The sequence below is a fragment of the Delphinapterus leucas genome, chromosome 4 (genome assembly GCF_059928025.1).
Source record: "Delphinapterus leucas isolate spDelLeu-1000000601 "Yukka" chromosome 4, BTC_Dleu_Yukka2, whole genome shotgun sequence".
Taxonomy (NCBI): domain Eukaryota; kingdom Metazoa; phylum Chordata; class Mammalia; order Artiodactyla; family Monodontidae; genus Delphinapterus; species Delphinapterus leucas.
This window is the reverse complement of record NC_143132.1, coordinates 65,802,127-65,816,405: the sequence shown is the minus strand read 5'-3', so window position 1 is coordinate 65,816,405 and position 14,279 is coordinate 65,802,127. Positions and strand designations below refer to the sequence as shown.

The window sequence follows — 14,279 nt, the reverse complement described above, 5'->3', positions numbered from 1 at the left end:
AAGAAAAGAGAGAGGACCCAAATAAATAAAATAAGAAATGAAAGAGGCGAAATAACAACTGACACCACATAAATACAAAAACTCATAAGACAATACTGTGAACAGTTATATGCCAACAAATTGGACAACCTAGAAGAAATGAACAAGTTTCTAGCAACATACAGCCTGCCAAAACTGAGCCAAGAAGAAACAGATAATTCGAACAGACCAATCTTTGAGGTGAAATAGAATCTGTAATTAAAAAAAAAAAAAAAACTCCCTCCACATTGTAAGTTAACTCTACTTAAAAAACAAAATGAAACAAAACTCCCTACAAAGAAAAGTCCAGGTCAGGATGACTTCACTCGGGAATTTACCAAACTTACAAAGAAGAATTTATACCTATCCTGCTCAAACTATTCCAAAAAATTAAGAGGAGGGAACACTCCCAAAGTCATTCTGTGAAGCTACCATCACCCTGATAGCAAAACCAGACAAAGCCACTACCAAAAAAGAAAATTACAGGCCAATATCTTTGATGAATATAGATACAAAAATCCTCAACAAAATATTAGCAAACCAAATCCAACAATATATAAAAAGGATCGTACACCACGATCAAGTTGGATTCATTCCAGGGTAGCAAGGATGGTTCAACATACACAAATCAACCAATGTGATACACCACGTTAACAGAAGGAAAGACAAAAACCATATGACCATCTCAATACACACAGAAAAAGCATTTGACCAAATTCAACATCCATTCATGATAAAAACTCTCACCAAAGTGGGTATAGAGGGAACATAACTGAACATAATAAACCACAAACCCACAGCCAACATAAAAGTCAATGGTGAAGAGCTGAAAGCCTTCTAACTAAATTCAGAACAAGAAAAGGATGTCCACTCTCACCACCTCTATTCAACATAGTATTGAAAGCCCTAGCCATAGCAATGAGACAAGAAAAAGAAATAAAAAAGTATCCAAATTGGAAGGGAAGAAGTAAAACTGTCACTATTTGAAGATGGCATGCGACTCTATATAGAAGACACTAAACTATCCATACAAAAACTATTAGAACTAATAAATGAATTCAGCAAGGTAGCAGGATACAAGATTAATATACAGAAATTTGTTGCATTTTTTATACTAACAATTAAATATCAGAAAGTTAAAAAAAAATCCCATTTAAAATTACATCAATAAAAAAATATCTAGGAATAAACCTAACCAAGAAGTAAAAGACCTGTATGCTGGAAACTATAAAACATTGATAAAGGAAACTGAAGATGATTCAAAGAAATGGAAAGATATCCCATGCTCTTGGAGTCGAACAATCAGTATTGTTAAAATGGCCATACTACCCAAAGCAATCTACAGATTTAATACAATCCCTATCAAAATACCCATAACATTTTTCACACAACTAGAACAAATAATCCTAAAATTTATATGGAACAACAAAAGACCCAGAATTGTCAAAGCAATCCTGAGGAAAAAGAACAAAACTGGAAACATAACCCTTCCAGACCTCAAACTATTCTACAAAGCTATAGTAATCAAAACAGCATGGTATTGGCACAAAAACAGACATATAGATCAACAGAACAGAGAGCCCAGCAATAAACCCATGTACCTATGGTCAATTAATCTATAACAAAGGAGGCAAGAATATACAATGGAGGAAAGACAGTCTCTTCAACAAGTGGTACTGGGAAAGTTGGACAGCTAGCTACATGTAAATTAATGCAATTAGAACACTCCCTCAAACCATTTACAAAAATAAACTCAAAATGAGTTAAAGACCTAAATATAAGACATGAAACCATAAAACTCCTAGAAGAGAACATAGGGAAAACATCCTCTGACATAAATTGTAGCAATATTTTCTTAGATCAGTCTCCCAAGGCAAAAGAGATAAAAGCAAAAATAAACAAATGGCACTAATCCAACTTAAAAGATTTTGCACAGTAAAGCAAACCATCAACAAACTGAAAAAACCTACGGAATGGGAGAAAATATTTGCAAACAATGTGACCAACAAAGGGTTAATAACCAAAATATACAAACAGCTCACACAACTCAATATCAAAAACACACAGGGACTTCCCTGGTGGTGCAGTGGTTAAGAATCCACCTGCCAATGCAGGGGACACGGGTTTGATCCCTGGTCCAGGGAAGAGCCCACATGCCGCGGAGCAACTAAGCCCGTGTGCCACAACTACTGAGCCTGCACTCTAGAGCCCACGAGTCACAACTACAAAGCCCATGTGCCACAGCCACTGAAGCCCACATGCCCTAAAGCCTGCGTGCCACAACTACTGAGCCCACGTGCTGCAACTACTGAAGCCCGCGCACTCTAGGGCCCATGTGCCACAACTACTGAGCCCACATTCTGCAACTACTGAAGCCCGCAAGCAAAGAGCCCATGTTCCGCAACAAGAGAAGCCAACGCAATGAGAAGCCTGCACACCGCAACAAAGAGTAGCCCCTGCTCACTGCAAAGAGAGAAAGCCCGCACGCAGCAACAAAGACCCAATGTGGCAATAAATAAATAAATAGATAGATAAATAAATACCCAATCAAAAAATGGGCAGAAGACCTAAATAGACATTTTCCAAAGAAGACATACAGATGGCCAAGAAGCATATGAGAAATTGCTCAACATGACTAATTATTAAAGAAATGCAAATCAAAACCACCATGAGGTATCACTACACAGTGGTCAAAATGGCTATCATGAAAAAGTCTATAAATAGTAAATTCCTAAGAGGGTGTGGAAAAAAGGGAACCCTCCTACACTGTTGGTGGGAATGTATAAATTGGTGCAGCCACTATGGAAAACAGTATGGAGGTTCCTTAAAAAAAACTAGAGCTAACATATGATCCACTAATCCCACTCCTGGGTATATATCTGTAAAAAATGAAAACTCTAATTTGTAAAGATACCTGTACCCCAATGTTCATAGCAGCAGTATTTACAATAGCCAAAATATGGAAGCAACCCAGTGCCCATTAGCAGATGATTGGCTTAAGAAGATGTGGTATATATATATATACACATACACATATATATATACACACACACACACACAATGGACTATTACTCATCCATAGAAAAAGAATGAAATATTGCCATTTGCAGCAACATGTATGAACCTAGAGAATATTATACTTGGCGAAGTAAGTCAGACAAAGACAAATATTACACAATATCACTTATATGGGGAATCTGAAAAATAATACAAATGAATCTACATACAAAACAGACTCACAGACATAGAGAATAAACTTATGGTTACCAAAGGGGAAAGGGAGGTGGGAGGGATAAATTAGGAGTATGGGATTAACAGATACAAACTACTACACATAAAATAGAAAAGCAACAAGGATTTACTGTAAATTAAATATAATAACCTACAATGGAAAATAATCTGAACTATATATATAAATAACTGAATTACTTTGCTGTATACCTGAAACTAACACAGTATTGTAAATCAACCATACTTCAAAAAAATTTATTAAAAAATAAAAAAGTTGGCAACTTATTGATTGGCAGTTGATTCGAACACCAATCCTTTCAGCTCCCAGGCCTAATGTTATCAAAAGCCCATGAATTTAATGGGGGAAATTTTTCCATGGAAATCATGAAAGAGCCCCTCAGCCAATTTACCCATATTGTAAAAATAATTCTAAGAAGCACAGGAAGTTGTCACAACCAAGTAATGGTGACGATGAGGAAGTGTTTCAAACCCGAAAATATGATGATTACTTTTTGGGAAAACTATAATAAACTGCAGATTCTGGGGGGAAAGAAAGGAGGAAAGAGCTCTTGATAAACCCAGGAAGTATTATAAAATATTTTTGGAAGCTGGGAAAAATATATCATATTTAAAAGACTTGAATTAGCAGGGCATTAGTGTAGCTACTAATCCATCAACAAATGTAGATTCAGGGAAGTGACAAAGTATTGTGGGCACTTCGAGTGAGGCACTTGAGAGATACAAAGGATTAAAGTCAAGTTAAATGCAAAATGGTATATAAATGAGGTAAGATTTATAAAAGAATGGTGTTAACTGTAAAGTACTATACAAATGTAAGCAATCATTACACATTCCCAACACCAGGAAATGGCTACCCTAAAGATTCCCATCCAAAGGAGACCCTGGGATTCCCAGAGGAGATACCACGTGGTTAAAAGTAGGGTGACAGGGCAAAACTGGAAAAAATCATGCTTTACTGATTATAATTATTGTAGTAGTAAATTCAATTCAATAATTCATAATAAATTACATAGCACCTAACATATGTACCAGCACTGGAATAAGTGCTGAGAAGGCTACAAAAATGTATAGAACAAGAACTTAAAGAACTCAGGGAACTTATGGTCCAGTAGAAGAGACAGAACATAAATGAACAATCAGGTCATTAAAATAAACTGGGGCTTTTACTGGCCCAAAGGCCCTAGTGGACCTAGTTTATAAGCAACACTTTGATGGATAAGAATAAGCTTAAATAAAAAGAGAAACCTGGGGCTTCCCTGGTGGCGCAGTGGTTGGGGGGTCCGCCTGCCGATGCAGGGGGCGCGGGTTCGTGCCCCGGTCCGGGGGGATCCCGCATGCCGCGGAGCGGCTGGGCCCGTGAGCCGTGGCCGCTGAGCCTGCGCGTCCAGAGCCTGTGCTCCTCAACGGGAGAGGCCACAGCAGTGGGAGGCCCGCGTACCGCAAAAAAAAAAAGAGAAACCTGAAAACAAAGATGAGATAAACTGGCCCTTCTTTACCTAGAATGCCAAATTTGGAGTTGCCCAGGGAATGGGAGCAGGAGGGTCATTCTCTTTGGGCATTTTATGCAGTTTGCACGCGGGAGTGTTGAGTGAATCTCCAAGTCAGAACGCCAGGAACAGGATTCAGGACGATTGCTTAAGGCTGTGCAAATTATCAGAAAAAGAGGGTGGAGAAGAGTCAGGTGTTCCCGCTCAGTGCTCTGAGATGCAGAGCGCACCTGTGGTCTCCGAGACACCTTCCCCACCCCCGCGAGAGCGCCACCACCTCGGGGGCTTGGAGCTGCCCCCACCCAACAGAAGAGGACCGCGGGCAAAGGATCCGTCCTGTGGCTCGTCTTTTGTCCGCCGCGCCCCCGGCCAGGTCCCACCGTCTCAAAGCCCACCTGGCCCAGGAGTCGTCAACTCAGGAGGGAGGTCTGGAGCCGCCCTTACCGTATAGGAAATCATATGTTCGATTGGCAGAGACTTTGCCCCAGGCCCCCGACCTCCCTCCGCACCGGGTTTGAGACACCTGCGGCTTGGCCTGGGGCTCTTCGATGGTCACTACGTGACTCATGGTGCCGGCTCTTCCCTGCGGCCAGCCAGAACCGACTAGGGAGACCGAGATGCGGTGTGCAACGTAGCTATGGTAACCCCCGCAAGGAGCGAGGGCTGAGCGGGGACACACAGCTAATCCAGAAGAGAGGGGCGGGACTCGCGTGTGAGAGGAGGAGCCGAGTGACGACAAGGAAGGGGCGGGGCGAGGAGCAGGAGAGGCGGGGCTGAGCGACGGTACGGGGCGGGGCTCGTGAAGGGAGGGGCGGGGCTGGCTGGGGGAGGAGGAGCCGAGTGATGACAAGGGAGGGGTGGGGCGAGGCGCAGGAGCGGAAGGTCCGGAAAGTGCGCAGAGGAGAGGAGCGTGAGGGGTGGAGGAAGAAGGGGGAAGAAAGGAGGAAAGAAGGGCAGGCCTGGGGAGGGGAGGAGGGAAGGGAGAGGGACGGCCTCGCTTTCCACTTCACTCCGGTGACCAAGCCACGAGCATTTAGCCGCCCACCAGGGCCGAGGCCAGGGGGCCGCAGGCTGGGGAAAAGGCTGCTGCTTAAATCCTGCAGCCATCGGCCAGTTACACTCCGTTAGCCTCTTTCGGAAATGCCTGGGAAATCTCAGCACCTTCTAGAATAGTTGGGGGCTTTCATTTCGGACATCCCCTCTCCGCGGGGCTTGTTCGAGCTGAGGAATCCAAGCTCCTGAACGTCAGCCTTTGGCACACTGAGCTCTGGCCGTGGGTATCAGCGTTTGGGGTGGGCTGGGTAATTAGTAACTGTTGATTCGCATTCTGCTACCCTTTTCTGAGCCCTGGGCATTAAATCAGCTGAAGATGATGTGGTGTAGTAGGCACTGGCTCTGCTTTTTAAAACTATTATGGAAAAATTTTTAACATAGGCAAAAGTGAATCCACTTTTAGTAATGAACCCTCACTAGCCATCACCAAGATTCAACAATTATCAACATTTTGCCAATCTAGTTTCATCTGTCGCCTACCTCCCCTTTTTGCTTTTACCCTTAAATTAATCTGCATCTCCAACTGATAAGGATTTTTAATTTAATCGCCATTGTCAGCATCTAACAAAATTAATAATTCCTATGTATCTAATATTCAGTATGTATTCACATGTCACTGGTTGAGTCCAAGATGTCATTCAATAGTTGTTTTTTTCTGATCAAAAGATCCAAGAAAAAAGTCTTCACATTGCATTTTGATATCTCTTAAGTCTTTTATGCTAGAACAGTGAATTTCTGATACCTTCAATAGTTTTCTTTATTACCTGGAATTCCTCTGTAAAAAGAACTTTCCCTCACCAACTCATTGGTTATCCTGAAATACAGGGATCATAGAGAAAAGTCTGCATGAATGCTGGATTCTTTCATTTTAGTTATCAAATTTCACAGAAATGAGTTGGTGCCCTAGCAACCTCAAATGTTAACCAATAAGATTTTCTTTGATTAGTACCATTATGAATGAATGCATTTTTACATATCAGATTCTTTTAATCCATTATGATCATTATACTTTATGATGCTCAAATTATCCCATTTGGCTAGTGTTGCACGTTAGAGTTAGCGTCTTTGTCTTTTTGATATAATCCACAGACACTTCAATGAGCCTCCTGGCCTGCTATCCCTCTTTCCACACATACTCCTGGTTTTATTTTCTCTACTCCTGAACTTCTTGGGTTTTTTGCAAACCAGCCAGATTATTTTGCCACTCAAACTGATTCCTTTGCCTAAAATGCCTTTTTCCTGTTTATGCCCCTCAACTAATTTAGGTATTCTTCAAGACTCAGTGCTAATTTTGCCACCTTTATGTAGTCTCCCAAATCACCCCAATAGACCAAGGCTTCTTTCTTTCTTCCAGTGCTGTAGGAGCACCAATGGCATTGACCACCTTGTATTAGTAATTGTTAGCAACTTTGCTCTCCACACCTGTGAGTTCATTGAGGGCACAGGCCTTTACATGTCATTTTGTATCTCTGAAGTACCTGGTATCTGAAAGCTTAACAAAATGAGTCTTAAGTGAATAAATCCATCCATTTATAATATAAATTTACTGTCTACTATGAAATAGGTATTGAAGATCTAAGATAATTTGTACAGCTCACTGTATGATGGAGAAAACAGACTCAAAAACATGTAAAATACAATGTTATAATGGCATGATAATATTTTTCTGTCTTCGGGTATAGCTACATTTCCTACTTTCTGTTCCTTCTTCCCAGAATGCTCTTCACCCCTACCCACATCTTATCCCTGCTGACTCCTCATCATCTGAAGTCTTAGCTAGAATGTCCCCTCCTTAGAAAGACTTTTCCTCACTCTATCAGATAAATTATCTGAAGTAGCCAACAGCCAGCCCCCTTGATAAGCATAATGGAAGACACTAACCAATAGAATATGTCAAATGTAGTGGTTTATGTATGACGTTGATTGTTTTACATAGACTGTAGTTAACTCCATTTTGCTGGAGTTGCTCACTTTCTCCCTTGCTGGCTTTAAGGAAGCAAGTGGCCATGTTTGGAAACCCCAAGCGGCAAGGAACTACAGGTAGCCTCTCGGAGATGAGGGTGGCCTCTGACCACAGCAAGTGAAAAACCAAATCCTTCAGTCCTACAACTTCAAGAAACTGAATTCTGCCAACAACCTAAATGAGATTGAAAGCATGTTTTTCCCCAGTAGAACTTCAGATGAGACCACAGCCTCAGCCAAAATCCTGATTGCGTCTTGAGACCCTAATCAGAGGAGCCACTTAAGCCATTCCCAGATGCCTAAGTACAGAAGTGCAATAATAACAAATAAATGTGTATTACCACTAGGTTTGTGGAAATGCTGTTGCGCAGCAAGAAATGACTAATATGCAATCTTTATGAAATTAAGTTGGAGAGGGGTGCTAGTCAATAATACAGGTTCGTTAAAATCAAAGTTACACTTTGCAGGTTTGGGAGACAGTTCTCCATGGGTCTCTCATGTGTCTGCTTGTCTTGTAAGGGGGTAGCTGTCTGCCCTTTCCTTTGTGTAGGAAACAACCTTGGACAATAGAAATAATGTCTATCTCTGGAGCAAGGGGCAGGTTTGCTTACAGCCTTAGAAGTCGGAGATCCTGTCTCCTTTTGAGCAAAGGGCAATCTTTCTTACTGCCCACTATTAAAGGTTTGGATTTCCTAAGCTTCCTTTTCTGTGTTGAAATATCTGTGATGTCACCTGTGTTGAAATATCTGTGATGTTTTTTTTCTTTTCTGTGTTGAAATATCTGTGATGTCACCTGGCCTTCTTCACATCACCCTGTGGGAATTGGGGCTCAGGGAAGTGGTGCAAAACTTCTGATGCTTGGTTGCTTCTGCTATAAGTAATAAATGATCCTTCATCTCTGACTCAGCAGTTTGCTGGCTTCTACCAGCATTCATGGAACTGTGGCAGGCAAACAGGGTAAATCTCAGACACTTCAGGGTTCTTGAAAAGCTATAGAGAATTTATGTACAGCACGTATTTATCTGCGGCAATTGGAAAGCATATATTTTGCAGCGGCAGAAATGTAAATACTACACAGAGTTTCTGCGGAACCTACTAACTAGACAAGTGAGAATTCAAGCCTTGTAATTCTTCTCTCTCAGCATATGGTGGCACTCCTTCTCTACCAACTTCAACTATTCACCCTTACTTGATAAAGTCTCCATACCTGGGGTTAGTTAGGCATGAAAAATGGCTAAGAATACCTTTATCATGGAGAGATTTTAGAAAGTATTTCCTTAGTTGTTTCTTGTTACATCACCAGGCCTGTCATCCCATCCACAGAATGCCTGCTTGGTACCACCTGTAGCTATGGTACTGTGGTATGTGTCCCCATAGTACCATACAATAACAGATTCACTATACTATGAAAAAGTCCATTACAGTCACCATTGCAACTCTTGCTGCCTACAAATTTAGCAATTAGAGCAACAGCAAAGAGTGCCAGAGGCTTAAAAGTAAAGTATTGCTGGTTAAAATTGGAATTGGAAGTGAGAACTTGATACAAACTAACCTCTGAGTTGCCTCCGTAAACAGCAGGTTGAATCCAATCTTTCATTATTGAGTCTCCACATGCTACCTACTCTAAATTTAATCTCTAATTACAGGTCTCTCAAACTGCTGTGTTTTTCTTGGGGCAAGTGAGTTATTGAGATTTTTTTCCTGGGGTAGAATGGGAAACATTAAATTACAATGTTTTATACTCCTCCTTTTTCTTTAACTAAGGCCATCCCATAAGTCTAAAGGCATTTAGGCTGGGTAAGAAAAGTAAAGCATGATGTTAATGTAAAGATCAATAATTGATCTGAACATTTACTTATTCATAAATTAAAAGGCAGAAGAAAAAATAACCCGTGTGTGTGGGCTAGCTGTACCATTCTGAAACAAGAGGAGAGTTAAGTAGCTGGATATAAATGACTATTTCACTTTGGAAAGGAGTATCCTTTGGTCTTTTATTCAAGGGCAGGAGAATATTACGTCCCAAAGAAGTGCTTGTTGAAAAGAGTTTAAGACCCACAGTGCTCAGGGAGGAAAACAAGGGCTTGTTTATATCTTGAACACAGCAAGTTAAAGGAAGTGTGGGTGGGGCAAGGCCTGCCAATACTAGCTTACCCTGAGAAAGTCACAGAGTGTGCTCACTGCAAGTATCCTGTCTTCACTGAAGCAGGGAAGGACAACGGGCAAGAAAAATCTTTTCTCAGTTGCAGAAAGGCTGTTTCAGTTTTGGGGTCTATAATCTGTGTCTACAGTTTATCAATTCTCTTAACTCCATAAACTGTCTTGGATATTTCTCATTTCTTCCTTGTTCATTTCGTAGACACAGAAGTTCAGTTGCCCAATTAAATACAGAACAATGATTAATTTTAAAATAATATTCACCTTTCATTTAGACAAATTAAGTGAGATAGTAGATAGACCATAGACCTTAGAGGGAGAAGTTGTGGAGACTCAGGACTGTCACAAGTTATGTGACCTTGAACAAATCATGTCCATCTATGAACCTCAATATTCTCAGCTATAAATGTAGATAACACATTCAACTGTTATTGAACCCAAGTTCACGTGCCAGATGCACAGTGAGGCCAAACAAACTGAAACATTGGAGTTTGGAGCAGAGAAATGTTTATTACAAGGGCCAAGCAAAGAGAATGAGCAGCTCATGCTCAAAAGACCTGAACTTCCCCATGGGTTTCAGGGAAGAGGTTTTTAAAGGCAAATTTGCGGGGAGAGCCACAGGGTGTGTGACTCTCTTCAGATTGGTTGGTGGTGAGGTAACAGGGTGGTGTTTCAAGAATCTTAATCATCAGCCTTCTGGTTCCAACCAGACTGGGGTCCCCTGTGCTTGTGCTCAGGCTGAAGTTACCATCCTCCACCTGGGTGGGGGCCTTAGTTCCTGTAATGGGACTCAGATCTGTATCAGGTTGTTATGTATATCCTTTTAGGAGGAACTAGGAGTCTTGTGCCCCTATTGTTCTAATCACTAACTATCTGAATCTGTACTTTGGGACTCAGGGAAAGTCTAGGAAGCTGAAGCCTTTTTCCCATAAACAAGAAACAAGGGATCTAGAAAGGCTTTTGTACCTGGGCGGGTCCCAAAGGGTCCCTGCTTGTTTTCACAACTACTGTGAAGATTAAATGATGGTTCACAAACTCAACAGTCCTACATATATGGAAGGTATTGTAGTTGAAGATTATGTTGTCATTTCAACTGATTATTCATTCTAAGTGAGCACATTCTAAAAAATCTGGGTTCTCTGTGAAGAATTATCAGTGCCAGGGACTTCCCTGGTGGTCCAGTGGGTAAGACTCCACGCTCCCAACGCAGGGGGCCCGGGTTCGATCCCTGGTTGGGGAACTAGATCCTGCATGCATGCCGCAACTGAAGATTCTGCATGCTGCAACAAAGATCCCACACGCTGCAGCCAAGAGCCAGCACAGCCAAAATAAATAAATATTTTTTAAAGTGATGAAAAAAAGAATTATTAGTGCCAATATGAGTTACTGGACAGTACTAAAAGGGAAAATCAGTCCAAAACATTTTCTTTTGTATTTGTTTTTGTTTGTTTCTCTGCTTATTTAAGGGAGATCTTTCTGAGGAAAAAAGTGCTTCTAGATTCTTGGCAGCAACAGGGCAAAATAAAGCTTTGGGGGAATAATTTGTCTGAGTAAAAAGCAGTTATGCTGTGTCTCATGTGCTAACTACTGTTGGGGGCCCAAAATGAGTATGACAAGATGACCACACATCTTCTAGAAAGTCACAATACCTCTTTATGACAAAATGATTGTTTTTACTTAGAATCAAGGAAGTGGCTTAACCCTTAGAATAAAATTTTCCACACCACCTCAACGTGTAGTCTCTTTGTTCCACACCACCTAAAAGTGTAGTGAAAGAGGACATTAAAATAATTAAATTCCATTTCTACCCCATAAAGCAGTGTTTTCAAAACTGCATAGAGCAGGATGCAACCAGCATAGTTGTCCTTGGTCTTCAGGTGCAGGACTTAATTGTCCTCTGTGCATGACACATGATCATCATTGGTCCCTGCAAGGGTACTTTAGTTGCATTTATCTTTATTCTCTGCCCCCACTTGCCTCTCCTTATAGGCAACCATTCTGTTTAAATAAGCAAATCATTTCACACACGTGTTCATACACGTATTTTTGTTTTTGCACACCTTCTTTAAATATATGCAAATAGTACTGGGCTATGTATCTATTCTCTTTCTGACTTTTTTCCACTACCCATGCTATTTTTAAAATGTGTGCATTTTACTATGTGGGTATGTTGTCAATTTCTTCTAGTTTGGACCCTGTACTCCACATTTCCCTATCTACCTCCCCAGCGATGAATGCCCAGATTGCCTCCAGTTCCCTGCTACATAAATATGCTGTGACAATGATCCCCATAACATGTTCCCTTAAGGACTTGCTGGGAAGTTCTTTGGAATATAGATCCAGGAATAGAACTGCTGAGTCATAGGATATGCACCTATTCTTAAATTAACTGGATACTGCCTAACTGCCTTCCAAAATGGCAGGACCAGTCTCCATTCCCAAGGATTCCTGCATACTCATCAGTACTTGGCATTATCCAAGTACTAATCTAATTTCAGTCTAATGGGTGTAAAGTGATACCTCATTGTTGTTTTATTTTCCATTTTTATGATTAGTACTCTTGGAACAGCCCTTTTTGTGAGTGCTGACCTTGGATTTTCTCTTCTACATACTCTCCTGTGTTAAATAGGCAGAGAAACAAACAAAAAAATTTGCTTGAGTATTTTTCCTTCTATATATTGTCTGTTCATATCTCTTCTCCATTTTTCTATTGAGGTTGCTGTTCTCTTATTGTTACTAAGTTCCATAAGTATTCTAGACATTAATCCCATGTTGGATTTAGATATTTCAAATATCTTTTACCAGTTCGTCATCTATTTGTTAACTTTGTCTACAGTGTCTGTTAAAAGACACTGAGGCATATTAAAATTTTTAAGAGTTTAATTGAGGAAAAATTGATTCCAATCAGGAAGCGCCAAACCAGAAGTGGTTAGGAAAGCTTCACCAACAGGAGCTCTGGGAGAGGCTTTTATAGAAAAAAGGTGGAAGAAAAGTAAGGAAATTATTGACTGGCTACAGCTTAAAGCCTAGTTAGCTGCTTGTGACTGGTTGCCTTTAGCATTTTGATTTCTTAACCTTGAGGCATTTATAGGCTTAAATTTTTGTTTGCTTATGTAGGTCGCCATGGCATTAGCGCCACATCAGTCTAATGGCCTCCTTATTTTGTTACAGATCCCCAACAGGTCGGTGACCCCTCAGTCCTTTGCCTGGAGTTGCAAACGCCAATCAAATGAACCCGGGTTTGGCATAGCAGAGCAGAAACTTTATTCATTGATCAAGGAATGGTGGAGAGCTTGTGCTCTAAATATACCTTCTCCCCCAGGGGAGGGGAGTAAAGGAATTTTAAGTGGTTAGGAGGCAGGGACATAATCAAGGCTCTAGGAAATGGGAGGAGATTTTCAGGGGCAACTGGGGCACGTGCAGTCTTCCACACTTCTTTGCACACGGCATGGATTGTGCCTAGCAAAGTGCAAGTTTCCCCCCTGGGTGGAGATTTTAGCATAGTAATGAAGCAAAGGTAACTTTTGGACACTGCCAGGTTTCACCTGCGCAGAAACATTTCTGTGGTGAAGTCAGAGCCGGTTCAGGTTGGTTGACCACTGCACGTTTCTGGAAGCACAGCTGTAAAACATCTTTGACAAATGCCAGGTGCTTTGAAATAAGCAAAGAGATAAATCAAGGTAAGGATCCTTTAGCTCTTAGGGGCAGGTATGGGTAACAGTTTAAATAATTTAGCATGTCCTTTGTAAATCCTCAAACCTTTATTTTCATGTAATTAACTTCATCAGTTTTTTTACTTACAATTTGTTCTTTTGAAATGTCGTCTAACAGGTTGTTCCGCACCCTTTGGTATAATCTCCTCTACTATCTTCTATTAATTTCTTAGTTTGTCCTTTCACATCTAGATGCGGAATTTAATTTTTTCCAGTTTATTTTCTTTTCCCCATTGATTTGTTGAACTGTGTTTATAGTATACTACATTTCCAAGCGGTATCGACGTTGCCAGTTCAAGAAGCACTCTGAGTAGCAAGATAAGTGAACAGCTAGTTGAAAGAATAGTGGATAAGGGTGACTTCAGGAGAATGTTAAGGGCAGGATGTTGTATTATTAAACATATCAGTGCAGAATGAAGTAAAAATCATGCTAATTAGTAGTTTTTAGATGACGAAATGGGGATGGTCTTAGTATCTTCGAAAATACACACATAGAAATTACTCCTATGCGGCACCAGTTCACAGACACACCTCAGGATTCCCTGAGCTAAATCTCTGAAATACAGAAACAAACCTCGGTTAGGTGATACTGAAAGTTTTATTACCCAAAACTTCTATCCCTAGGCAGCTATTTTACGAA

At 40.9% G+C, this 14,279-nt stretch overlaps 1 protein-coding gene across 3 annotated transcripts in view; it reads right to left on the bottom strand.

Annotated features, from left to right (window-relative positions):
- The window catches only part of CFAP91 (cilia and flagella associated protein 91), a 149,864-nt gene extending 144,240 nt beyond the window's left edge, over positions 1-5,624 (bottom strand). Inside the window, exons 1-2 of one of the 3 annotated variants that reach the window (XM_030760826.2) lie at positions 5,202-5,313; positions 4,767-4,911 (exon numbers count right to left, since the gene is read on the bottom strand). Coding sequence is in view for 1 of the 3 variants with exons in the window: in XM_022561242.3 (XP_022416950.1) it covers positions 5,202-5,325 (124 nt within the window). In the remaining 2 variants the exon portion in view is untranslated. Of the gene's footprint in view, positions 1-4,766; positions 5,182-5,201 lie in introns of those variants that run through there. The other 2 variants (XM_022561242.3, XM_089910577.1) reach the window with 2 other exon arrangements.
- Positions 5,625-14,279: the final 8,655 nt, after the last annotated feature.